The sequence below is a fragment of the Anarrhichthys ocellatus genome, unplaced genomic scaffold (genome assembly GCF_004355925.1).
Source record: "Anarrhichthys ocellatus isolate YVR2014 unplaced genomic scaffold, GSC_Weel_1.0 scaffold1, whole genome shotgun sequence".
Taxonomy (NCBI): Eukaryota; Metazoa; Chordata; class Actinopteri; order Perciformes; family Anarhichadidae; genus Anarrhichthys; species Anarrhichthys ocellatus.
Window position 1 is genome coordinate 2576393 of NW_022280031.1, and position 27013 is coordinate 2603405.

General features: G+C 40.5%; 2 protein-coding genes across 5 annotated transcripts in view; one reads left to right on the forward strand and one right to left on the reverse strand.

The window, feature by feature from the left end:
• Positions 1–1515: 1515 nt before the first annotated feature.
• LOC116387675 (leucine-rich repeat-containing protein 3-like) lies at positions 1516–7662 on the forward strand. 3 transcript variants are annotated; one of them, XM_031854986.1, is made up of 3 exons: positions 1516–1881; positions 1996–2194; positions 3940–7662. In XM_031854986.1, exon 3 carries the CDS (start codon positions 4009–4011, stop codon positions 4864–4866), a length of 858 nt encoding a protein of 285 aa, XP_031710846.1. In that variant the 5' UTR covers positions 1516–1881; positions 1996–2194; positions 3940–4008; the 3' UTR covers positions 4867–7662. The 3 variants fall into 3 exon arrangements, with proteins under 3 accessions (XP_031710846.1, XP_031710838.1, XP_031710857.1); XM_031854978.1 differs by lacking the exon at positions 1516–1881 and having other exon boundaries at positions 1897–2194; XM_031854997.1 differs by lacking the exons at positions 1516–1881; positions 1996–2194 and adding an exon at positions 2201–3578 and having other exon boundaries at positions 4118–7662.
• A 1175-nt stretch (positions 7663–8837) lies between these two features.
• col2a1b (collagen, type II, alpha 1b) overlaps positions 8838–27013 on the reverse strand; it is a 44444-nt gene continuing 26268 nt past the window's right edge. For both annotated transcript variants that reach the window (XM_031845525.1, XM_031845515.1), the window contains 28 exons: positions 26165–26263; positions 25802–25855; positions 25257–25310; positions 24778–24831; positions 24510–24563; positions 24047–24091; positions 23860–23958; positions 22271–22378; positions 21997–22050; positions 21721–21774; positions 21438–21491; positions 21211–21264; positions 18774–18881; positions 18553–18606; positions 18415–18468; positions 17695–17856; positions 16498–16605; positions 14076–14183; positions 13751–13804; positions 13305–13412; positions 12715–12768; positions 12380–12487; positions 12165–12218; positions 11935–12042; positions 11241–11529; positions 10624–10811; positions 10005–10247; positions 8838–9728 (listed from right to left, as the gene is read on the reverse strand). In XM_031845525.1, the coding sequence (XP_031701385.1) occupies positions 9582–9728; positions 10005–10247; positions 10624–10811; positions 11241–11529; positions 11935–12042; positions 12165–12218; positions 12380–12487; positions 12715–12768; positions 13305–13412; positions 13751–13804; positions 14076–14183; positions 16498–16605; positions 17695–17856; positions 18415–18468; positions 18553–18606; positions 18774–18881; positions 21211–21264; positions 21438–21491; positions 21721–21774; positions 21997–22050; positions 22271–22378; positions 23860–23958; positions 24047–24091; positions 24510–24563; positions 24778–24831; positions 25257–25310; positions 25802–25855; positions 26165–26263 (2730 nt within the window). In that variant the 3' untranslated portion in view covers positions 8838–9581. The remainder of the gene's footprint in view (positions 9729–10004; positions 10248–10623; positions 10812–11240; positions 11530–11934; positions 12043–12164; positions 12219–12379; positions 12488–12714; positions 12769–13304; positions 13413–13750; positions 13805–14075; positions 14184–16497; positions 16606–17694; positions 17857–18414; positions 18469–18552; positions 18607–18773; positions 18882–21210; positions 21265–21437; positions 21492–21720; positions 21775–21996; positions 22051–22270; positions 22379–23859; positions 23959–24046; positions 24092–24509; positions 24564–24777; positions 24832–25256; positions 25311–25801; positions 25856–26164; positions 26264–27013) is intronic.

Sequence of the window (27013 nt, forward strand, 5' to 3'; positions counted from 1 at the left end):
TTGCATGCACAATTGGAGGCTTATTTATGATGATGTGCACTTGCCTGATTGTTGGCGCAAGATACTCTGACTGTATTTCATAATCCAAAGCCGCCTCAAAAGACGTCCTGCATTCCTTTGTTCATTTCTGCTAGTTTTAGCTTATGCTCTGGTTTTCCCCCAAGAGAACAGGACAACTTGTCAGCACCAAGTACTTTCCTGTCACTAAAATTACATACAAAGCAACATTTTTTTTTAATGCCTTGTTTTGTCAGCAGGGATGATTTTCCATCTGCGTTGTGGTTTCTAACAACACAGCAACAGACCAAATCTTTGTGTTGGTCCTCGGTCGTAAGCAGTTTTAGACGACTCCGGCGCTGGCAAGTCCCAGTTGGCCACACTGTGGAAAAATGGCTACTGAGAACCTCAGCAGAACACCTGCCCCCAGCGTGACCTGTTAGGGGATTCAATCCCAAGAGAATGACTCTACTGCTTTAAAAACATTTGTTATCTCTCTCTCTCCCACTCCATCAGGCGTACCAGACATGCAGCCTGGACGGTGGTTTTTGTCCTGCCGTCTTTTCACGACACAGATAATAGACAAAATCATAAGCATGCCTGCTCTCTGTGCCTTGGAGGAATATATTCCTGCCACATGCTGTCATATATTTTCCTCTGCCTCTATCTACACATTTGTGTAAGGTTCATTTACTTTCCCCCCCCCCCCCCCCCTGAGGATTACAGCCAAACCGCACAGATGATGCCAAACTGCTTCAAAGAGTCAACTTCGCCATCAACAAAAGGCTTCTATTTGTACATCTTTAGAACTGATTCCTCTGAGAACATAACAAATAGACAGTACATCAAGGTTTTCATTTGTCTTGCTGCTAATTGAACTTCTCATTCCAGCACCATGTCATTCACTCTCAGCTCAGGGACCTGAAAACAGTGTGTGTAATACTGATTTCTGCCCGTAATTGTGTGCTTTCTCATTACGCACCCCTTTGTCTCTTGTTTTGTATCTGAAAAAAGCACAAAACTCAGCTTGTCCGCAGCCCTGTCTCTGGCAACCAGGCAGACAATCACCCGTCAAGGGTAAAACATTCGCAAAAATACAGCTGTAAATTATATTTGCAGCGTTCTCCCTCTTTACCCGCTGACCCTTTTTTCTTCCTCCTCCTCAACATCATAATCTCCCCTGTCAGTGTTGATTCTGGTTTTGTGTGTTTGTAAAGAGATGGACAGAGTGTCATCTTTTTTTATTTTTTTTTTTATTTATTTATTTATTTTTTTTAGACAAAACATTCACAGAAATGCACCTGCATGTAAATTATACTTGCAGCTTTCTTTATTGTGCTTGTCTGGAGTGGATATGTCATCGTTTTGAACAGGTTTGATAGGAGCAGGACAGGCAGAGGAGGGATACAAGTTGCCATCATAGCTGTCAGACCCCCCCCCCCCCGGAGGGCTCTCCTGTAGAGGGGCAGATATTTTCTGCTGCCTATAATAGAAAAGAGGGAGAGCAGGGCACTCGTCCTGCGAGTAAACCACCATGGATTTTTCCATATATGTGTAATTTGCATCACTGTGTGTGTATGTTGTTAATTATATGGAAATCTGTGATCCTGGTAAGAGTGAGTGGGTCTTAAGGCTGCCTTAGGTCCAACCTCTCCTGTGTTCATACATGCATGCATTGCAGAGCCTTTACCTACATGTTGGTGTGATGGATAAAGTCTCTTTCTATGTGACCTCCAATAGCCTGGAGAAATAAGATATGAGAGCATCTTCCCTTTAATGTTGTTAGGTATATATAATTAAGTTACTATCTCATATGGAGGTATAACCAATGTCTTCTCAGAAATCCAGGAGACTGATGCCATCTATAGTGAGGAAGGACTTATGGTGAGACACCTCACGTTTGTCTCTCACACACACACGCACACGCACACGCACTCAGCGAGAGAGATAGAGATTGCCCCACATCTTTGTTGCTATAACTACCCTCTATTTCAACAGGCAGGGATGAAGCCGTCTACAGGCGACAAACCACGGATCCACTACTGATGCTCTTTACGTAGTTCCAAAACATTTAGGAGCAGGAGAAGATGATGTTTAATCTGCTGTAGGGAGAAATCCGAAGAAAAACTGCAAAGGGAGTCTTAAAAAAAACATCCATATCCGTTTTCTGGATCTCAAACTTCACAAGAAACCGCAGGTAAGTTTTTATAAATCTATGTTTGCCCGCATTTAGAACCAGCAAATATTGTATTGTTGTTCTAATGCCTCTGGGGGAACAATTAGTGATCATATCGTCGATGCAGTCGGTTGTCGTCGTGGATTTCTCTTTTTTTATTTTTGTTGCATAAACTTTTTAATAGCAGCCTGACGAGGCGAACAACGTTCTTTAATTAAACAAACTTAATTGATATGCTTAAGACGATATGTTTGCTTGCTTGCACGAAGCAATATAATCTGTTTTCTAGGGTTCCCCCAGATTAATGTTATTAATAGTTTAAATAAAATGTTAAGGCGTCAATGCAGGTTATTTTTTATAAAATACTGGAGATGAACTCACCGAGTCTCGGCATTATTACATTTAAATGATTACCTTTACTTTAACAAACAATAAGGAATATTAAAATAATTGGAAACGGGAGTCATCAGCTGTAACCACAGTGCCTTCTATTGCTTTATGAGAAGAAGAGGAGGAGCTGGACACATACAAAATATGAAGCGTCAAAATGAATGCCAACAAAATTATGCAGCCGATGATTATTTTCCTAATTGGGGATCTGCATGCAGCTGCATTCAGTATGTTAATAAAGGTGCGGTTAATGAGTGGCGAACTAAATCCTCACCTCTGCTCGTACGACAGTTGATGGACATGGCTGTCAGTTAAATCACTTCTATCGACCATATCTAGGCCACTGATAGTCTGTGCAGGAGAAAAGAGGCACGTGACAGTTTTGCTACTATTATAAAGACATGGGAGAGAGCAGAAAGTGCTTGACATTTAAGAGGATGGTCTTTTAATCAAATTCACACAGTGTATTGCGATCAAGAACAATCATACGGCTGTATATGTCTCAACAAAACAAGTCCTAGAAACACTTAATTGGATTGTCTGGATTAAATACAGCAGATCAAGAAAAATAAAAATCGGAGGCAGATGAGTCTGGGCGGCTCTAAAACACATAACACCTGTCATGTGTTCTCCAGTGGTTTTGGGATGCAGAGCTTAGAGTCTATACATTAGCCTCCTCACTGCAGGAGTACTGAGCAGGTGCAAACACCCAGACCGCTGCTGGCTTATTTTTTTGTCACTTATTGACACGGTGGGACACAGGCAGGATTGATGTTCTTGCCATTAATAGTGTAACAGGCAATACTTGGGCTATCGATCGCTCCCCCTTTCCAGCCTCCATCCCTACAGTCCGCTCTATCTCCAGCCATGGAATCAACACGGGCTGATGGAATATGATTAAAGGGCTATTTCATCATGGGGAAATAAATAGAGGGATGAATGAGATGAACACGCATTGATGAGTCTAATGTGATGCTTTTCCTCTGTTTTTTTGGAGACGCACAAAAGCAGAAGGGTAATAATGATACTAATGATGATTTTGTCCTTTTGTTGCAGAAATACAATAGTTGTTTCGATCACTTCAAACTTCATTACTGCTGTGAATAACAAGGATTGTTGCTCAGAAATAGTTCTCTTACATGTTTTGGTATTTATATATGATAATGTCTCTCCATGCATGCGTATATTCATCAGATAAACCGGGCTTATTTCATTGACTATCTCTTTTCCCACTGACCTTTTTCCTCCTACTCCTCCTCCCCAACATGATAATCTCTCCTGTCTGTATTCATTCCTAGTTGCATGTGTTTGTAAAGAGACACACACACACACACACAGTCATCTTTGACCCGTATTTTTCTCTCTCAATCTGTCAGATCCTCCCGGTGCGAGTGAGTGTGTGTGAGATTGGGACCTGGTGTGTGTCAGGGGGCTATGGTGAGGCGATGTGCACAGGCTGGTGTGAGGAGAGATGTACCAGCGTCAGTGGAAGAAGACAGGGGGGTAAAGGAGTGGATCTTCATTCATGGCTGCGCTTCTCGCTCTTGTTCTCAGCTCTGTGGGGCCAAGTGTCCCCTAAGTGCCCGGACAGCTGCCACTGCGCCTGGGACACAGCCACGGTTCTGTGCTCGGACTCAGACCTGCGGGACATCCCAGAGGGGATCCCGCTGGAAACTGTCTCCCTCCACCTGGAACGCAACTACATCCGAAACATCCCCGAGAGTGCCTTCAGCGACCTGGTCCACCTGCGAGACCTGTACCTGTCCCACAACCGCATCGATTCCCTTGCCTCGGGGGCCCTGCGGCATCTGGGTCCGGAGCTGCGCCTGCTGGACCTCTCGCACAACCAGCTGAGGCAGGCCAGCAGGGAGGAGTTTGGCTCTACTCGTGCAAAGACGCGCCTCTACCACAACCCGTGGCACTGTGACTGCGCCCTCCAGGAGTTGATGGAGACTCTGAACCTAGAGGCGGAGACAGTGAATGGGATCGTGTGTGAGAGCTCTATGAGGGGGGTGGGCGAGGGTAGCAGGTGGGAGGATCCGGGGTCGCAGGGCGAGAACGCTGGTCAACCGCTGGTCAAACTGTTGGATTCCGGGGTGAATTTCTGCAGCCTGCAGAGGAAAACCACTGATGTAGCAATGCTGGTGACAATGTTTGTATGGTTCTTCATGGTCATAGTGTATGTAGTGTACTATGTGAGGCAGAACCAAGCCGAGGCTCGCAGGCATTTGGAGTACCTGAAGAGTTTGCCCAGCCCACGCAAGACCCCCACAGAGACGGATACTCTGAGCACTGGTTTCTGATCTCCTGCTAGGCTATTACTTAAATGGCACATTAGGCAAATGGATTTTTCAAGAAGAACTACTGATGAATATAAAAATGCTGTGTGGAGTTACTGGAAGATGCTGATCCAGAGGAAACAAACCGTTTACAGCTGTGCTTTGTGATATTTCTTTATATTTGTTACAACTGAGCCCCTCTACCACGTTTTTCCTAATATTTATGCATATTTGTGCATAACTTGTTACATTCTACCATTTCAACTGAGAGAAAAGAGTGGAACCTGAAAAAACTAAAAGTGCAGCAGAAGCTATAACAAAGAAAGACAGTTCTTTCAACTTTATAACCTTCTATCTCCCTCTGTAGTCCCTCTTTCCTTCTCTTTTCTTCTCCCACCATGCCCCATACTGTGGTCTTTTATCTTTCATTAAGCTCTAATTAAGAGTCTTTGACCAACTGACCCTTCATGAAGACTTGAAAGCCACTAATCAGCTGAAGTGTGTGTACCAGGTTGAAGAAATGTGCGAACTCAAATGAAACAGGCATCTAATTGCCTGTTTCATTTTTCTGTGAGTTTCTGTGCCTTGAAAGAGGCCATTTTCCCTTGGATAACATTGATTTTGCACAGATGCTATTTAAGCCTGTCCCAATACAAGGCCACAAAGCCAGTGGTTTCCGTGCCAGTGGAGAACATGCTGATCTAAATTTACTGTCACGAAGCCATTAGAGCTGGAGGTGAACTGTTTTGTGTACAAGCTGCAGCAATCAGCTCTAAAATATCTGGACAGCCAAGTGTACACACAGCGTGTCCACTGATTGGTACAAAGAAATCCCAGCCAGATTTAGAAATGAATCATTGTCATGAATTAGATTAGTGAGGCCATTTATCCTGAGAGAAGCTGTTCGTTTAGCTTTAATTAATCTCTTAAGTCCTGCTTTTCCATTCTCTCTGCAATGATTGCTGTAAACACATTTTTCTGTCTCCCATGTATAGTTTAGGCTTCATCATAATTGATTTTTTTCAAGCCACTGTAAAAAAAAAAAAAAAAAAAAAAAAAGGCTAAAATGCTTTTATAATAAATAGAATCATTTTCTCAGTTAGTACATTTAACGCCTGCAATATTAAGATTAATTCCATGCCTTACGTGTATACTGAACATGCACTTAATATGGAACAAAACCTTACTGGATTCACCGCCATCTTGTTTTAATTTCACTTTAGTTTCTATTCACTGTGGCAAAATGTGAAGCATTATTCTCTGAGGGGAGGGCGGATTGATTGGTTAATGTCTTCACTTGTACATATGGAAATCAAATGGGTGTTTAGGACAGCGGTTACCAGCAAGTACTCGCTAATTCAATTTAAAGGGTCCATGAGATTATTGACAGGATATTAAAGCAGAAAAAAACAAAGATTTTTTTTTACCGCACACAATAGGTTTACTTTTCCTTTCATGTTGTTATTCTTGTAAATGATTGGATAACTTTAGGTGCTTCTATAGTTTATTTTCTATTATTTTCAAAGCATAAAAAAACAAAGGGAAATAAGACAATCTTGCGATTGGCACCAAATCGCTCTTTGGTTGAGCAGATATTGGCTGTTATCAATCTACAATCTGTTGTATGTAACAGACTGTAGGGGGGTCTGAAGCAGCCATTACTTTGTTTGTTTAAGGGGTCACAAGCCAAATAGGTTCACTGGTGTCAGAGGATGTTTTTAGCCATGCTAGCAGCGTTGCTCTACGAATGACAATGTTGGTCTGTTAGTCAACGATTATTGGATGGATTATGATGAAATTTGGTGGAGACAATAACTTTGGTGTTCACCTAATTTTTTAGCACCATCATTAGGTCAACATTTTTATTTGTCCTTCACTTTGGTTTGTGACCAAAGCCAATAACATTCCCATCACCTCAACTGTAGGCTACTCTGTGTTTTGTGCTAGCAAATGTTAGCATGTTTACTCGTAAACTAAGGTGGTTAACAACAGTGAGGTTAACGATCGTGGTGAACATTATACCTGCTAAACATCATCTATTGTCATTGTGAGCATGTAAGCATGCTGTCGTTAGCATTTAGCTCAAAACACCACTGTGCCTAAGTGCAGCCTCACAGGTTCTTATTCATGTATCAAGTGTACAATTACGACCTTCTAAGTATTTATAGATGTAATAAAACATTACTGTGCCCCATTTAATCTAACAATTGGGTTGGAAAAATGGTAAGAGCTGAAGCGAAACCTAGAATAAGACAACTTGCTCTGTACTGTGATGTGCTAAATGTGGAAATTTGTGTTGTTGTTCATCATGAAGAAATACTGTGAATTAGAGCTAGCATCAGTGAACTTTGAGTAGAACGATATGGATGTTGTTATGATATAGACCACAGGCTGAAAGATTAGAATAAGAAGTTTGATATTTGCTCTGTCTGTCTGTGACAGACTGTGAAGCCCTGTGGTGTATCTTGACATACTCCTCTGAATGTTACCTGTCTGTCACAAATCCTACATCTACTGTTGATGTGTCAGAGTTCAGTTTCCCCATGCATCTCTAATCTGGCTCAATAAGGTGAATTGATGCAGACAACCCGAAACTCAAGAACCAAGCATGCCCTCTGTGAATTTTACTACTTTTTTTTGTACTTTTTTCTTTTATTGGTGATGTATTTCTGTCACAGTGATTATTTTTGTTTGCCAATAATTATTCAAACAACGATGAAGTCATAGATCGGAAACCATTTCATTGAATAATAAGTGATCTATCAAAAAGTGATTTTAAGAAAAGAAAAACAAAGTAAAAATAAAAGAAACATTGCTCGACTTTGTTCAAAAAAGTGCTTCTACATTTTATTGCTACTGTAGGTTGGAAAAAAAAGGCAAGAAGATAAAGATTCAATAGAAGAACAGGAAGACATCAATTCACAGAATGAACAGTGTTTCCTATTTCTACCATGCGTTAAAACTAAAGGAAATGACAGAAAAACAATTTTACATATACATATAAAAGTACATGATGGGAAAATTCACCCATCACCACCTTCAACCTTTTTTCTGTTTTTTGTGTTTTTGGTTTCCACACATTTCCATCAACAAAAACAAAATGGCCCCAGCATTTATTCCACCACCACAAAAACACAGCGGCACCAGGACAAAGTGACATGTTTAGGTGTGACTTAGTTTTCTTTGGGGAAGAGTCAAAACCACAGTACTACCCCAGATGTTTCAACACGGGGGAGAACAAAACAGGATACAAATAAAAAGCAACTTCAGCCTGTTTCTTGGTTTTGTCTTTTATTTCCAATTTACATTAATTAAAACGTAACAAAAACAAGTCATGATCATAATAATAATAATAATATAATAATGCTATTATTATTAATAATAATGCTATTATTAATAATAAGAAATATACACAACCTCACACAAACGAGCCCTCTGCGCTGGTGGTAGAACTGGTGCAACAAAGTCAAAAACACCCTGAATCTCTTGAACCGTGTGTGTGTGTACGCACTCCGAGGCAGAGGGCACTCCCTGTGTGAGGGGACTGATGGGAGGAAGTAGAGAGGGATGGGGGTTAAAGTCACAACAAATTGGGGTGGGGGGCAGCAGACTGGGCTTTTATGACCAAGCTTCTTTTGGTCATGTTGATATACTAAATTCTAGGGTTTTGTATACAAAGCTTCAGGGGGAGAAAGCCTCAGTTTGATTTGAGATGTGTTTTTTTGTGTGAGGTAGCTTTTATCAAAACAAAACTAAAAAGAAAATTAAATTCAGTATTAACTCCAAATTGGACGTGCCTTGATTGTCAAACGTCATCATGGGCATGTTTGTTTACACAAAAGAGTTGAAGCAGATGGGTGGGGCGAGGCGAGGCGGGGACATTCATCACCATGAAATCCAAAACCCCAGTGGGAGCTGCTCTCTCTGAGAAACTGTATATATGTATATATACATACTGTATATATACATATATACAAGTCACTACATATGAGTACCTGGTCGTTTAAAAAATACAGACTGTTTTACAACAATAGCACCATTGACTTTTATTATAATACACAGTAACTTTTTGATACACACTGTGGTGGTAGAAATAGGAACAACTGCACTTTCTATGTAGCTAGATTTTTGGTTTCGAAGAGATATGTGTGCTTTAGTGGATATGGTACAGGAGTGATGGGGTGATTAGAAAAGAGGAGGAAGTAGGAGAGGAAGTTGGTGGATATGGTTATTTTTAAAATATTTGTAAGTGGGCTTTTTATTAGTTAGCAACAAACTCAGTCCTACCACACCTGGGACCCAAACCTAAACAATAAATAAATAACACCAACACATTTTTCTCTCTCTAGTTCCCTGGTATGTTCCCGTACTCTCCTCATACTTCCTCCATCTTGTTCATGAGGTGGGTCAGGTGGTGGTTGGGGGTTGCTGTCCACCCAGGGTGACGTGGAGGCTTTTGGAAGGGGCTGGGTGTCCATAGGGGGGGTGACAATGCTGGATGAATCACAGATGACAGTTGCTGGTGCCATTCAGTGCAGATATCCTACGGAGTTCGACTTGGAAAAAGCACTTTTTACTTAGAAAAAAAGTCCCATTTAAAAAAGCGTCTTGATTTTTCTTTTTCTCTCCTTCCTTATCTGAAGTGTGCTCCTCTTTCATTTGATTTCTTTCAAATTCCCACTTCTTCTTCTTCCCTCTCTCTCTCTCTCTCTCTCTCTTCTTTTTCGATTGCTCGTTCTTTACAAGAAGCAGACTGCCCCGACTTCGACTCCGAACTCCTGGTCTGTTCCTCCAATATCCATGGGGGCAATGTCTACAATGGGCAGACGAGAGGTCTTCTGCGATCTGTATTCCATCACTGTCTTGCCCCACTGTCCCGTGTGTTTCTGTGCAGAGGGAAAAATCAGATTGGCTGTGAAATGACCTATGACCTTTTCCAAAATTGCAGGGTGTAAGATTGGCTAGGTGAGGTGAGTGAACGCTACAGAGTAAGAAAGACGGTGCCTAATGTCTGTCAAGAAGGGAAAGTCAACCGTGACCAATTTTAATATCCATCATTATGTTCGCCTTTATTATACAATGTTCTGATTCCTCACATGCATGTATATTTACATGACATATTGTGTGTACTGTACATTTGTGTTTAATCTGTCCAGTCTTACCGTGCAACCGTCCTCCATCACGCTGTAAGTGAAGCGGCTGTTTCCCTCGGCTCTGATCTCCACGTCGTTGGAGCCCTGCAGCAGAACGGCCTTCTTCAGGTTGCCCGTTGAGGCGTCCATGTAGGCCACGCTGTTCTTACAGTGGTAGGTGAGGTTTTGAGAAGCCTCGGTGGACAGCAGTCTCAGGAAAGTCATCTGAATGGCAGCAGTGTTGTGTGCCAGGCTGTCGTCACCATAGCTGAACTGCATTGGGCCGCAGGAAAGGAAGAGGAAGTGTTAAATAACAGTTAGTGTCTCTGCTACTATGGCTGTTGCAAGTTTTTTGATTATTTGAACTGCTCCACAAGACGAGTAAGGATTATGTATTCTTTTTTTTAGAGAAATTGTTACCTACACTTGGCTAGCGCTTTAACCAACACACATTGGGTCAGAGGCTGATAATCAAAATTGAAAACATTCCCTGATTTAATTTTATGAAAAAGACTTAAGCCACATTTCCAAAAAATGCTAATGTCAAAAAGTCAGTCTGATTTCATTACATTACTAACAACAGAGTCTGGTATGTTTCAGTTCAACTTATGTGTAGCGAGATAAAAAACAACAACATGGTGCCACTTACGTGGAATCCGCCGTTCATTGTCTCTCCGAACCAGACATGTTTGCGGTCCTTGCTCTTGCTGGACCACCAGTTCTTGCGAGGGATGCTGGCAGGCTTGGATTTGACGCAGGACTCTCCTGTCTCCATGTTGCAGAAGACCTTGATTGCATCGATGGTGCAGCCCTGATTGGGATCAATCCAGTAGTCTCCTACAGGAAGAACAAAACAAAAACACATCAGCTTCATATTATGCCCAGTCTTTTCCTGCATGAAAAGCTGATCATTGTTGAAATTGTATTGCATAATATTATGGAATATTGTGAAATTTTCAAAAACTCTGAATTAGCCACATCCAAACAGTACCAGACAGGGGCGGACTGGCAACTGGGAAGTTTGAGAAGACTCCCAAACGGCCAAATCATTCCGGTCGATGCTCATCGAGTTTTTATTTTCCGCTTTCTGATGTCAGTAGTCACTGTAGCACTGTGACACCGAAGCTGCAGACCAGGCTATACTAACAATATTTAACCTAAATTTTGACTCCACAAAACTTTAGCTGCCAACTCAAAATGTCACCTAGCTTATGCCTACTTCATCATCTCACCCCAATTTGACCAATTTCTCTCTGTGTCACTCACCGCTCTTCCAGTCAGGATGGCACAGCTTCAGGTCTCTGCAGGTGCGAGCCGGGTTCTTCCTGGATCCCTCCGGGCTACGGATGTTCTCAATCTGGTTGTTGAGAGATTTGAGAGTGGCGTCGACCTCAGCATCGTGCTGACGGAGGTTTCCTGAAGCCTGGTCGGCCCTCATGTACCTGAGAGGATCAGGGGACTTTTCAATCTGACCGAGACCAGCGAAGGCGGACATGTCGATGCCTGGGCCAGGGGGACCAGGCAGACCGGGGGGTCCGGTGTTTCCAACAGGACCCTGAGAGGGAAAGGAGAAAGAAGGAAGGGTTACATTTGGCACTACACAGCATATCTTTTTTTTTCTAGTCATTACTCCACTTTTGTTGTCTCATTTCTCACAGATGTCGCGTTATTCTTCGTTCTTCATTCAGATTACAGAAGTCCCCCCTCATTTCCCACAATGGGTTCAGGAAACGCTACAGTCTGTTCTGCAACCTGATTTCTAGTCTAGGACTTTTTTTTTTTAAATTTTGCTATTTCACAGATTGTCAACATCAATATTATCCAATTCTGAGAGCTTATGAATTCCTGTCACTTGCATGTAAAATATGTGTAACATATTGTGCACAATTGTAAAAGGTATTTTTAGCCTGTTAAAATGTTCAGAGGAAGATCGATGGAACAGTTCTCGTGGGGTACTCACAGAGGGACCGGTCTCTCCACCACGACCACGTGGTCCGGGGGGTCCAATTGGTCCTGGCAGACCGTTTCCACCATCCTTTCCACTGGGGCCAACAGGTCCAGGTGGTCCCTATATACACAGAAGGAGATGTTGATATTAGGCACTAAAGACACTGCATGTGAAGAAATGTACTTCATTTGTCTTTGAATTCAAAGTGATATTCCCAATATTTTGGCAGCTTTAGTACTCACTCTTTGTCCAGAAGGTCCAGCAGGTCCAGTAGCACCCTGGTCTCCAGATTGACCCTTATCAGATAATGATTACATTCATACATCAGGGTTTCTGCAGCATTCAACAAGTTTAAGACTTTTTGATACTGAAGAATGACAATCTTAGTGCTTTACCAGCATTTTATAACAATAATTCTTAATTATAACAATTTTCAATGCTTATAATTAATGCTTACCGGAGGTCCAGGCAGACCCTGCAGACCAGTGAAGCCTCTGTGTCCCTTCTGTCCTCTCTCACCAGACTCTCCACCATCACCCTTGTCACCGCGGGGTCCTTGGGGTCCCTGAGAAAAAGTGGACAACAACCTAATCAGGGAAAATGTTTGGTTTTCTGTTGCATTAGAAGCCATAGTGTAATAAATGCAGAATTTCACCAACATGTCTAGAAAAGACATTCAAGGCTCAATTTCACTTTTGCAATAGATACACTAATTTTGTTAAATTTTTAAATGTTAAATAACTCAAAACTGTGCATGCAGGTAGTTGTGTTCATGTTTATAAAGACACATACAGGCATTCCTCTGGCTCCAGCAGGTCCTGAAGGTCCAGAAGGTCCTTGTGCACCCTGTGAAAGAAAAACAAAAGAATGTCGTGATGTTCTAGTTCAAACATAAATTACTAGAGCACCGCTTTGATCAGACAGCTCCCATTTACTGTGATATTATCAGTTAACATTAACACGTGTTAACATTAATTGTAAATATTTGTGGATTGTTACCGTCATTTCTTTTTTTTGTGTGTTAATTAAAAAATACTGTAACTTTGTTGTCTTGATTCAGCATTCAGGTTACTATTACAGAAAGCTTAAATATGTCCGCTGGAATAAGATTAAGATCATTTTGTAATAAAAAAGTATTCAAGGAGCAAATCATTTTATAATAATAGAGAATCTGGAAATGCACTAAATAAATGCTGTAAATGAGAAAAATAAAACATCGAGGTTATTTTTTCACTCCTCTGTACCACTTCTAGCAGTAAAATATACATCTTTTATAAATGATGCTGCTCTTCACATAATGGTGAGAAACAAACTTTACACTTGAGACAACATCACTGTTTTTTTTTAAAGACAATGTCACTAGTGTTGGAGGAACTACTCACAGACTCTCCTCTGTCTCCCTGTTTGCCGGTGGGACCAACTGAGCCGGTAACACCAGGAGCACCTGGAGCACCAGAAGCACCAGCAGGACCAGTGGTACCACGATCACCCTGCAGCAGAAAGGTCAGTCATGTGAGGAAAGCTACCTATAGCACACACTGTACAGACTATTGCTGTCTACCTTTAGTCTTGGCTGAATTTAGAAAGGTTGAGATAATAATAATTGCAGTTATTATTATAAAAATCATCAAATAATCATATAAATAACCATAATAATCAATAATATTGTGGAGTTAATTTTCTCTGTGCACATACATACTGAGATTATTAAGATTTTGGGTGTTTTTTAGATGGTGTTGTCAGCCAAGCAGGGTACAGGTACAGTATCCTACAACACAGAGGATTTGATTCATGTATCTTATGTAGCGGGTATGTGTGTTTTTCTCACCTTGATTCCAGTAGCACCATCTCTACCAGGAGGTCCATCAGATCCAGCGTTGCCCTGTCAGAGGACAATATTTATTGTTAATAGCTTCCATCTCCACCAAGCCAGATGTCCTATTGAATACTAATCAGCTGCATAATGAAGACTGCTCCAACAAAACCCATTGATGATACAGAGTACACACAATGCAAATGTTTACATGATGCAAATAGTGATTCATTTAATTTGAATCAACTTGGCCTCCAGTCATAGGACATGAATAGACTCAATACAATGTGGCAGATATGAATCTAAACACGCACATGCTGTGTGTTGACCACTCTCTCACCTCTCTGCCAGGCTCTCCTGCAGGTCCAGTAAGTCCAGGTGGTCCAACAGGTCCAGGGGGTCCGCGGTCTCCACTGCCACCAGGGGCTCCCTGCTTTCCAGGCTCACCCTGAAAGGAGAGACGAGGAGGGACTCATTGCCACACTTACAACTCGTTGCGTAATTTTGTCCACTGGTACGTTCACTCACACTTCTGTCATTATATATTCAGTGAATCTCTGGTTTTTGAAACACCTCAATGATCAGCTGAGGTTAAATCACTCATCGCATCGCAATGATATATCAGGCTGATAATGGCCTTGAAGTCTAAATCAGATATTCTCAGGTGAACATCAGGACACACTTTTATTTAAACATTTTGGTTTGTTGTATTCTATAAAATCAGCAGTGACTATCATAAAGACCTGCTAAATAATTAACAATACTCTAACAGGACAGCTTTCAAATGTAACATTCTAAATCCATTTCAGAGTTTTTTTTACCCACAATGACAACAATTAAATTTACATCAATTTAGATGTTCACACAGTCAGTTTACATCTTGAAAGCTCTGATTTTGCTGCACAATTAAAACAACCAATTAGACCAGAAACAAAACCAGGCCAACAGCTGTGTTTCATATATTTAAAGGCATCATGTGTTTTGCAACTGCTTGGCCTTCTTGTCTCTGCAAACTGATTTAGAAACTGTTTTTTGTCAATATTTCCCAGATCATCAATGAAAACAGCAACAGCTGTACACTACACACTTATAAACCAATATGCTGCTCTATGATGGTATAAAATGCAAATAATACCTTTTCCAATGCAGCATTATTTTGCAACTGCTTGGGCTATTCGTCTCCTCATCTCCTCCTTTATTTAGTAACTTATTTTGGTCAGATTGGAGGTAAAGACCAATCACAGCTCGGGGAAGCGTATGTTTGTCCAGTCAGGTTTTTGGAAAGGTTCATGTTGATATCTTACACATTCCATTTCAAATGCTTATGCATCCATGACCAAACCATGTGACAATCAGTGACCTGAAAACTGATTGCCAGATCAATGTATCGTCACACTTTCTGCAAACGGAATTGATGTGTTTGAATGACTATTATAAAATGTAAAGATAAAGAACATGGCACAAAATATTGCCTCGATCCAGAAATACAGGTATTAATACAGGCTCAAACTACAGAATGTCACATAAACTGTATCTGCAGTTCAGACGTCACTCACTATTAAAAGCATATTCTCTGCTTGAAACATTTCTGGGTGAGTTTTGGCATCACCGCTTCCTTCTCGGCATCGCTTTCAGGCGCACTGATGAATAATTAATGGTAAGGACATGCACCGCTGAGGGGCTGTAAGTCGGGGACGTGGCTCATGTCACATATCAAATAGTGTGAGATGTAAGCAGGAGAGGCTTCTTGTCACATGTCATACTGTACATCAAATAGAATCAGTTCATCAGGAGGAAAGTCCTGGCTGTTCTCATGTGAGACGTGATGTGACTGTGATCCAATTAGGCCACAGCAGACTGTCCAGAGTCTGTCTGTGTCTTCTTTCTCTTGTACGGAGGGGCAAAGCATTAGGCATTGTGCTCTAAGGGAGGATTCCTAAGTCTATGTTTACTTAACAGCCTATTTTTTTTATTGAAGGTTAGCAGTTGGCAGTATGTCACTTGCAGCAGTGAAAGGGAAAACACCTCATGTTGGACGCAACTCTGCGGTGACCAGCCAATGTTTATTAAGCCTCCCTTCAACCAAGAACCATTGCAGTGAGAATCATAGCACTAAGCTCTGGTGCTAATTGACGAACATATAATCGTAAACAATTTTGATCATATGTTAATCTTTCATGAAGCAAAAGAGTCAAATATTTGTGAGTTCCTGTCTCTTAACTGTGAAGACTGACTTCTTTTCTCTATTTTTACTGTATTATAATATTGTGTTGGGCTGGAACTATCGAATGTTTTCAGTATCAATTAATCTGCCAACTAAAAGACAAGCAAATAGACACTTCTGTTTTCTTAAATTGCATAATTTCAATTTACAATCAAAGAATCAAAGAAAAGCAGCAAACACACATAATTAAGTAGCTGAACTTGGAAATGACTTAAGTGATTAATCGATTATCAGGACAATTGGTATCAGTTGCTATCAGTTGGATATCTTGCATCAATATTTCATTGATTAATTGTTTCAGCTCTATTATTGTGAACTGAATATATTATGTATTTCTACAGAACAAGCAATTTGAAGCTGCCCCTTTGGGCCCTGGGAATTTATTTACAGGCATTTTCTGACATTTATAGACTAAATAAATACTTTATTGTATTTTATTGTATTATTGTAGAAAAAAATACATGTTAAGCGATAATGAAAATAAATTGCAGCCCTATCACATTCAATTATCGAATAAAGCAAACAGTATATTACTTACAGAAGGTCCAGGCAGACCAGGGAAACCTCTCTCACCACGCTGTCCGGGCAGACCGATGATACCGCGCTGACCAGCCAAACCCTGAGGACCTGAAGGACCGAGGGGACCCTGAGAGAGGAGAGAAGAGGATTAATTTGTGCTCAATGTATCAGCAGTCAAATCATTTGGTATCATGTAATTATGATTGTGTTTTTGTTTTAAATAATAATCTTTTAATTAAAGACACAGCATACAACTATAATAGACCTACTGGGATTTTCAGGCCAACTTTGAAATTCTGAGTGATGCATTTAAAAAAACAAAAAACGCATCTTAACGGAATAGTTGGATATTTTGGGAAATTTGCTTATTCACTCCTCTAAAGCTCACTGATTAACACATTATGTTCTGCTTATTTGAGCCGTACAAAAGCTGAAGTGTAAAAACGTAAATGTATGATAAAGTTTTGACTGAGATTTCACAACTCCCAAATTGCCGCAGCACAGATCAAAATCCATCTCTCTGGTCCATTTCATTTTCACCACCACAGTCCACTCTGCCTCATGTCCCGTGGTGCATGCTCACAATAAACTCTAAGTGACACTTGAGACCTGATCTCGGATGTGTTGATGCGTGGATCAAGATTTCATATGTAATCTATAAATCGATAGAGTGTCAACACAGCAGATATCGTCATGTTTGACTGTGCAGTCATCTGTGATGTGTCATTATCCTGACAGGGCTCGCCATGTGTTTATGACATGTGTGTGTGCATGTGCAAGGTAAAAGCCTGGGGTCCTGTCATTAGTCTCTGTCACTGGGCTTGTGCTGGCCTGTGCTGTCATATGTCTTGGTCTGCTATTAGAGTCAGTGATGGACACTGACAGCTCTGTGTATTAATGGAGAGTGTGCTCTGCTGCGATCCATTACTGATGAAATTGGCTCTTTGGGCTGAGCTACGTAAAACTCGACAGAAATGTAGAAAACAAACACATTTAACCATTTTCTTATATAATGGACACCTGCGTTCACCTTGACGGTGTTCAAGGAGATGTGCAGTCTGGAGAGAAGAGTTAGAGTGGCTAAATATGTGGGTGCTGGAGGGATTGGAATGGTATTTCAAGCGCTACAAGGTCAAGAAGTTAAAGATTATCCAAAAGCCCAGAAGAGTCTTGAGTTTTACACGGAGGAGTGTGATTAAAAGTATGACAAACTCACAGAGGGACCATCATCTCCAGCATCTCCCTTCTCTCCAGCAGCTCCAGCTGGACCACGGAGCCCAGCGTCACCCTGTCTGCCTGGGGGTCCACCATCTCCCCTCACACCCTTGGGTCCATCTTTACCGGATGGGCCGGAAGGACCAGCAGGTCCAGGATTACCCTAGAACAAGTGAGGAGGATGACTTAACATACACAAAATGAAATGGCATGCATGAAACAACATTACATTGTAATACATGCACGCATTCTGTTTACGGAGCCTGCAGATTTCTATTATTGCGGACTATTCTATACTGTGCACATTCATTTTGATACCACATACATGATGCACCTCCTGCTAGCAAGTCTGTGCAGAAACGGCAAGAATAAATGCTTTACAGGTGCAAATTAAAAAGGCTTCTTAGGTGACAATAAGTCAGGTGGCATTTAGAAAACATTCCCTTATCTGTTCTGCTGCACCTTGCTGCTTCTTCTTCTTTCCCCGTACCCAATTTCATTCAGAGACTGAATAACAAATCTACTATCGCCACAGTCAATAATAAAGGTTGAATTTAGTATATTTATTCTAGAAGTCTGTGTAAAAATATGGTATACTGCAAAATTAACAGTCAAACTATTTGGAAGTTTGTGACAATATCAGAGTCCTATATATATTTATCTATTGAAGGGTTATGGGACCCAGCCATGTGTTTGATGTTGGGTGTAGTAGCAAACTTACATTAGGACCAGGGGGTCCAACTCGGCCAGCAGCTCCAGGGAAACCAGTGGCACCCTGAAAGAGAAAGATTAGGTTAGACAAATCCATAAATACTGACATAACTGCTAACGATAAAGATATTTTCAAAACTTCACTCACAGGAGGTCCCTGAGCACCACGAGCACCTTTAGGTCCAAAAACACCGGTAGGACCCTGGAAGAGAAAAGATACTTTACTGTCTGACATTTATTTTATGGTTTATAGATATACTGTATATTCCAAAACACTTTCAGTTGCTTTGAAATTGTGTTCCAAAAACTGTGATTTAGGTTTAAACCCTCATTATTTAGGGCTTAGGCAAAGTCCAGAAAAACACCCACTGCAGGTCCAGGGGCACCAGAGGGTCCTTGAGGTCCAGGGGCCCCAGCGTCACCCTTCTGTCCAGATTCTCCCTGCTCTCCCTTGATTCCTGGCTGACCGTCAGAACCCTGAAATAAAATGACAGAAACAGTTGAATGAATGAAATATGTCAGCCATTAAATTGAGGATAGATGCTTCTAGATTCCCTCAAATACATTTGGTTTAAGGGAACTCCACCGGTTTTCCACATTAAGGTCAGTTAACCAGTATGGTTAGTACTTTTCAACCATTGAAAACCAGTACATGATGCCTTCTGTGGCTCTGTAAAGATGCTATTGAGGTGCATTGTGGAAAATGTATGACCCAATGTTATTAGAGCTTGACCTGTACTAAGAACTAAAAATCATTTATTCCTCAGCTGCCTCCTGCATGTCTCTCAACTTTGTGGAAGGGCAATATGAAATTGCTTTACACACTGGGACATAACGAACAAAAATGAATACTTGCATGCAAATATTTAGCATTAAAACTATTCATACCGGCAGCCACAGTTGCAGCATTTTTTTTAAAGAAAAGCTTTGGATAGATTGGCGCAGGCAGAGGACCAACTACCGGGATACCATAGACCCAGAGCAGCGTCTCGCAGTCTGTCTGAGGTGAATTGTTGTATAACCTAAGCTACTTTAAGCTGTTTCATTGAATTTGAGCTTTGACTGAATTTGACTTCCCTCTGGTAAACAGTTACAGCGTGTACATACAGTACTGTTAATGACTAAGGCTTTTATTGTGAAAGGTAATAACGGAAAGAGTGGACCTGGTGAAGGAGTAATAAAGTTTGCTGCCTCAGTTTGGACAACAGAGCTTCTGTGATGTTGTACATTAAAAGTACGTATATGTTCGTTCCACACAACGTGACTGGTAGATGACTTTATTCCTGATGCGATAGCTCCAAAAAAAGGAACCTCACTCCGGGAAAGAAATGACGCGGCACATAATCGCTTTCTGTGTAAAAGTCCTCATGGCAAAAACTGTGACTTTTGAAAGAAGAAATATCTTTTTTTTTCTTCTTCTTGTAAATAAAAAGGTAAAATAATGAGCAATAAAACACACAGGTATTTGGTCTGGTGTGACCAGTAGCTTATAGCTAATTATAGCAAACTTTGAATAAATAAAGTTGTGCTATTAAAGGTGCTATTACTGAGTCGGTTCGCTGACGTTATGAGTCTTCTCTCCCAGTGCTACTGTTGCACTACAGTTAAGCATCTAATAGTATTGTGTAATTGTCACTTGTGGCCATAGTGGCTGATGTTCAGCAAAGGTGACATAGACTTTGTCTGTTCTCAGTCTGTTTGGTGATGAGCTGTGATGTTAGTCTGTGAGCTGTGAACCTAAAATGATTTAGACACCTTGTAGTGTTATTCATCACAAAATAAATTAAATATTTAATAATAGTGCAACCATGAGAAAAAAAAGTATGATAAATTGTGTTGCCACAGAAATTTTGATGAAAATACATTTGTAAGGATGCGGCTTATTAAAAACATTTATTTGATGTCTGCCTGGAGCCTTTATGTGGAACTAAATGGATAAGTGATACAAAGACTTCCAACTGTCTCTACACACTAATTTATCTCCACAGAATAACACACTGAGGTAGACAAGACATTTGGCAAGACACAAAAGGAGTCACAGAGGCCTAAAACCGAGGTAAAGACAATTATGTCTTTATTATTATGTCCAAGTGTTTCTAGAAAAAAATAAAATAAACGGGACGTTTGAAATAAGAAAACCTGTGTTAATGTCTGTCATCTCTCGCTCATGACTCTTTTGGCCGGCTCATTTTCCAGGCAACAAAACACAAGATGAGTTTTTAAGTGTAGGGAATAAAATAACCACATGACAACATTATTTGATTTTTATCAAGGTGTTGAGGTCTGTTGTATATCCATTGTGACTACATCCGATCCTTTAATTACATCCTTTTTTAAATCAATATTTGAGGAGTTGATAATGGCTGCGCTTAATATTTTACTACTACTAACTTTGTGTAATTAGTTTATTTTAAAGCGTGCTACTTTTTTATTTTTCAGGTTTGAACTGGATTTACACTACAGAATAACACTATGGTGTTATTCAACCATATTTAAGAAGCCAAGCTGCTGGTTTGATGCTATTTCTTAGTTTCTATCTTTCACATACAGGTCACAAAAGGTCAGGTGGTTGACACTGTATGTCTTTGACACTTTAAAGAGAGCAATAGCATAAGTTATTTTTAATTTTTTTTTATTTCAATTTCAATATTTATTGCTGTACCTTTCTTAAGCTTGCCAGCATGTCCTAGAATAAAACTACAAGGCCGTAGACTACATGTCTTGACATTGAGTTTATGACCCTGGAGTCACGCTCTTGAGGCTTCAGCAGAGCTGAGTGTTGGTCAGTGTTGCTATTGTTACTTACAGGAGGTCCAGCAAATCCAGCAGGCCCAGGAGGTCCAGTCTCACCCCTGTCCCCCTGAAAGAGGAAGGAAGAGAGGAAACGCACACTCAGCGGTTAGTTTAGGCTGCAATGCTGACTGAAGGTGAGCGAAATCTGTTGAAAACTTCAACATAGACAGCTACATTTTTATACCTATCGTGTTAAATCTTACAAAAACTACTATTGAGTGATGTTTCTGTGATACTTACAGGAGCACCACGGGTACCAGGAGCTCCAGAAGGACCAGCAGGACCAGATTCACCCTAAGTAAGAAAACACAGTAGCATCAGCAACACACACTGACCTGTGAACAGTGGGTGCAGACAGAATTGCAGACAAACACAGTTGGAACTGCCACAATCATTTAAAATGATGTACAGCCAGACATTTAAGTACAACTCAACACCATGTTTAATAAAAACCTCTATGAGAAAATATTACAGTGATAACTTGCCAATAGCTATATGATGATTAAAATGATATAACAAGCACCTTCTCGCCATTGGGACCACCAGGACCAGGAGGACCAATGGGACCAGTGAGACCCTGTGACAAGAAACAGCAGAAGGTTAATGACAAAATTTGGCACGAGAATGAACATTTTGATTTGATATCAGCCCTCAAAAAAGTTCCTGTTCCCATTTGCAAGAACAAAAGATACAAAATGTAAATAAAGATTTAAAAGGACTAGACATTTATTATTCAAGACATGAGTGGAACTACTGCCACACTGAGGAATTATCGATGATCACAATGACAGTCACTCACTCTGCCACCATCTTTGCCGGGAGCACCTTCAGGTCCTTTCTCTCCGAGGTCACCCTATGGGAATATAAATACAAGTCAGTCACCTTTCAGGGGTATCGGCAAAACTTCAAAACTATTTAATGAATACATTCATTAAAATATAAATACAGATATCTTATTAATATAAATACATTTATTTTATAATGAATTCTTCTTTTTTTAATTAATTACATTGATATAAATATGAATACTAAATATTTTCAGTCATTAACACTTTCTTCCCATCATGGCTTACTCTGTCTCCTTTGGGTCCAGGAACGCCAGCACCTCCTCTCTCTCCAGGCATACCCTGCAGGCCAGGGGGTCCTTGAGCTCCACCAGCTCCACCAGTTCCAATGGCTCCCTATTACGAAGCAGAAATAGATGAAGAGGATGGACAGAAAAAGGTACTTCAGGGTCTTTGTAAACTAAATGACTGTGTGTAGTACCTGCTACAGATGTATGACGGTGCAATACTGTTTTCAGACTTTGTGTTTATTAGGACATGAGTCAGAAACACAAAAATGGTGCTGTTGCAGTGTGAGAAGGCTTCTACTTATCAACAAAAGAGACAAGCGGCCATCTTTGTTTAGGCACGCTCTGTTCAAGGTTATGAGAGGACTGAAAGAATAAAAGCTGATAATAATATTATTCACCTGACAGGTTGTTCAGTTGCTGGATTATAATAAACAATATAACAATCAACAAATTATTCTAACAATGTTAGACAAAGAAAAAACTTAAATACTAAATGTTCCTTTTGATTTGACATTTAATTCCGTATTTCAAGTAGAACTACTTTTATCAAAACAAATGTTCTATTCCACATATCAAAGCCAAGATAACGGAGGGAAATGCAGGCTTGATTGTTTTATAAGTGGCTCCAGCAGGCCTAGTCCTGGCCAGAAGTTGTCAGGCTTATCAGCAGTGCTTTCTACTGCAGCCTCAGACTGGAGATCAGACACACAAACACCAACTCTGCTGCCTTTCTCCAGTCATTAAATTGTGTCTTGCAACAAGTCGGTCTTCATTTTTCTTAGATTTACGGATTGTCTCCTTGTGCCTCCCCCATCGCCATCCTCACGTCAGCTCTATAATCCTCATCCTCTCTATCCGCTACTATCTGACCTTAAGGAAATAAAGCCTATGAACTGGGATTAAAATCTGACCAGATAACAAACCATCAGGGAGAATTGCAGCTGCTGTGAGCTCTTCCTCTATACTCACAGTGCAGTTAAGACCACTTACTGCCGTGACTGGAATTTGTTGATGGCTGATAAGAAATTGACTGTATTGCTTGATTGGAAATACGCTGAGCAACCGGTTGTTCAGAAATGTAGAGAAGATCTTATTTCTCTCTAAAATACTCATAATCTCTCATGATCTTAATTCATTTTAATAATTTCTTGAGACCCCAAAAATAAATGGGAGTAAGTTTGAAAAGAATAAGTATAATTACTTTTTCTTCTTTCCACTCCTGTTAATCATCTTGGGACCCATCAGACTCCCCAAAATGAAAGCACTTTTGATGTTTATTGAAGAACAACTGAGCAGAGGTTCTATTTCATACAGCAAACCCCATACAAACATCTACTGACCAGACAAGGATCTGGGTGCCTTACCACCTCAAATAAACCCTTTTTTTGGGGGGAAAAACACTGAATGTAGTCAACAGAGCTCAACTCACAAACACCTGAGGTTATTACTGTTGCTGCTGTTGCATTTGATAAGTAAGTACTGGCGATAGTACCACAGTAGGCTATTTGCCAGTGGCGTGAGTTCACCTCAGGCGCTAAAGATTGAAAATCTATCTTTTCTTGGTTTTAAGCCGAATGCTGGACTCACCTTGGGTCCGTCAGTTCCAGGAGTTCCAGGCAGACCTCGAGGTCCCTGCAGACCCTGAGAGCCGGCAGCTCCTCTCTCTCCGGGGAAACCACGCTCACCCTGAACGGCAATACGAGGGCAATCAGCGGCATTTCTGATAATCAATAAGTCAAACACTAGCAAAGTTAAATACGGACTGTCAACTTACTCTGGGTCCAGTAGCACCAGCAGCTCCACCCTCTCCAGGAACACCCTTACAGGAGAAAAGGAGTTCAAAGAAAAGATATACAGGATGAGTATACGACAAATCAAGCCATGTATGCTTGAAAAGAGGAACTGCTACCACTCAAAAGTACTACTACTACTACTAACTCAAAATCACTGATATGGTGGAGAAAGGGCTTAATTCTGTTCATTTGTGTTGAACCTGTATTCATACAGGGTAAGTTGGCTGAGCATACCTGTTCTTTTACAGCAGTGCCCCGTTAACAGTTTAGTAGAAAAATACTGCTGCGAGTAAAGGAGCCTCTGTAGTGTGAAGTCATTTGGATAACAGCATCTACCAAATTACTTTTAGGGTCTCTGCTCTTAAAGCCTATGACAGAACTAGTACTTTCACTGAAGTTTTTGTGACATTTTGAGCTATATTTCACTAGAAAAGGTGCACTCACCTGGTCTCCAGGCTTGCCTCCCTCACCAGGGGGGCCAGGAGGTCCAGGTAGACCCTGAGCACAGAAGAGAAACCAAAAAGATGTCAGCAAAAACCAACAATGAGTCAGAAATGAACAAAAATCATGACGATTTCATGTACAGCAATAAATCAGCACAAGTTGGTGGGATGGAATATTTATGAAGCATTTTCGTAGCCATAATTAGAGAAACAGCTTCGTTTACTTTAACAATCCATTTCAGGTTAAAGATTTAAGCAGATAGTCTCACCTGGAAACCTGAGGGACCAGGCTGTCCTTGCTCTCCTCTCTCTCCAGCAGGGCCCTAAACAGATAATTCATAATCAATACTCACTATCAATATCGATCATCAACCACATTCAACTTTGATGTTTTAGATGGTGGGAACATTTAGCTAAATGTGTCATTTATGTACCTCTGATATAAGTACACTGCAAAGGGATAATTTTGTTTTTTTTCTTTTACATCTTACATCTAAAGTTTTCTTTTATTTAGTGCACTGAAACACAAACTTTAAAACAAGCTGAAAGTCTGTGTTTCAGTAATGCCGTCTCACAATGTCCAGACATTTGATTCAAGGATTTTTTTCCCCTGTCCAAACAGAGCTATCGTTGTCAAGGCAGTCTGGGAAATAGAGATACCGAAGGTTTCTTCAGACGGAGAAAAGGGGAAAGATAATATCAGTGTTGAAGCTATATGGAATGGGATGGGGGAGATAGAGATACGTACTGAAGGGCCGGGAGGTCCAGAAGGGCCGGTTTCTCCATCTTTGCCAGGCAGACCCTGAGGAGAGGAAGGAAGAGAGGGAGGAGGGAGGAAAGAGTGAGGGGGTGGTCAAATAGATAGATAATAACAGTTAAGCCAAAGGTGATGCTATTAACTAGAAAGACTTCTGATAGCTGCAATACAGCTTTTCAACTTCTCATGTGGAAGCTGAACTGCAGCGATAATAGTAGATCAATGGAGAGTCACACTAGTCAGAGGATACAAAACAACTCCCTGATCAAACATGTTCAATTGAATCTGTTTAATAATTACAATATCATAATAATCATGAACACACTGTCTGCGCTACTTTAGCAGCTACTTCTATTTTTCTACTTTTTAAATAGTGTTTGCGTTCAGCTGTATAGTCCAAAAAAAGCCATGTTTTATGTTGTGAACATGATTCATGATTATGGATATTTTCATATCAGCTGAATGTTTTTTTTTTGTATTTTGAAATAACATTACTTGTAAGATCCATTTGGAAGCAGAAAAGGTGAATAACTTACTCTCAGACCAAGAGCTCCACCCAGTCCTTTCTCTCCAGACTTGCCAGGTTCACCCTAATCACAACAGAAACAAAATGCAGCAATGTTAGTCACAGAAATTTGCTCCGTTCTGCATCTATTTTGAAAGGAGAGTGGGTGAAATGGCATAACACTGTCCACCAGCACTCCAGGTGTTGCTGAACATGTGGAGTTTCTATTCTTGATTCAGGGACTTACTTTTAGAGACGAGAAATAAAATAAATCAACCAAGACAACCAAACATGTTCTATTAATCTATTATTAGGTGAGAATTTGCTCCTATATAGATTACACATTTATCTTGTTCACGCATTCACAATTTATGCTTTTGATATAATCACTCACAGTTGCTCCCTTGGGTCCGGGGAATCCCATGACACCCGGCTGTCCACGGGCTCCCTGTGGGCCGGGGGGTCCTGGACGACCGTCCTCACCAGAACCTCCCTGGTCAAGTAAAGTCATGTTATTATTTATTTACAGAGCACATTTAAGAACTACAAATGATAACCAAAATGTTGTTACAGAGAAATCCAATTAAATCATCAAGTACTGTGATCATGATGACATTTGTGAGGAGTAAAAAGCAGTTAGAAAAAGATGAGTAAAATAATCCCTCAATCATAATCAGTCTGACCATATGCCAGTTCAGTTAGTCACAAAATTAAATCACTGCTTAATATGTCAGTAAGCCATAATGTTTGAAATGAAACATAGTTACAGCAAACATGAAAATAATGTTGATTTAGCCAACATGAAAAATATGAAAAAATGCAGCTCTACCTTTTCAAAGTGTTTCATGTTTATCAAAAAATGTGGGGTTGCACTGTAGGATGTATGATAAGCATCAGCTACACAGACAACACGAGGAACCAATCGATTGAAAACAATTCAGTTTATGGAGGTTTCAGTGAAGAGCATTTTTATAGGACTGACTCCACTCAGTTAAGAAATGATGAACAATGGGAGCATGTCTAGCAACCTAAGGACCAAGTGGAGCTGAGAATGATCTACAATCAATCTACAGTGTGTGAGACCCTATAGAGCGCGGTGGATAATGAGTGGATATGTCTCCTGCGATCCAATTTGATTAAACCACTTATGAGTCATTGCGTTAGGAGAGCACATTTGATCAAATTAGAGGTCTCTCTCTGATTGTTCTAAATATAATATAAAAAGAAAAAAAAACACAGCCTC

Bases quoted from the DNA above. Each gene is read 5' to 3' on its own strand.
- LOC116387675 (XM_031854986.1), top strand. From the start codon at position 4,009: ATGTGCACAGGCTGGTGTGAGGAGAGATGTACCAGCGTCAGTGGAAGA.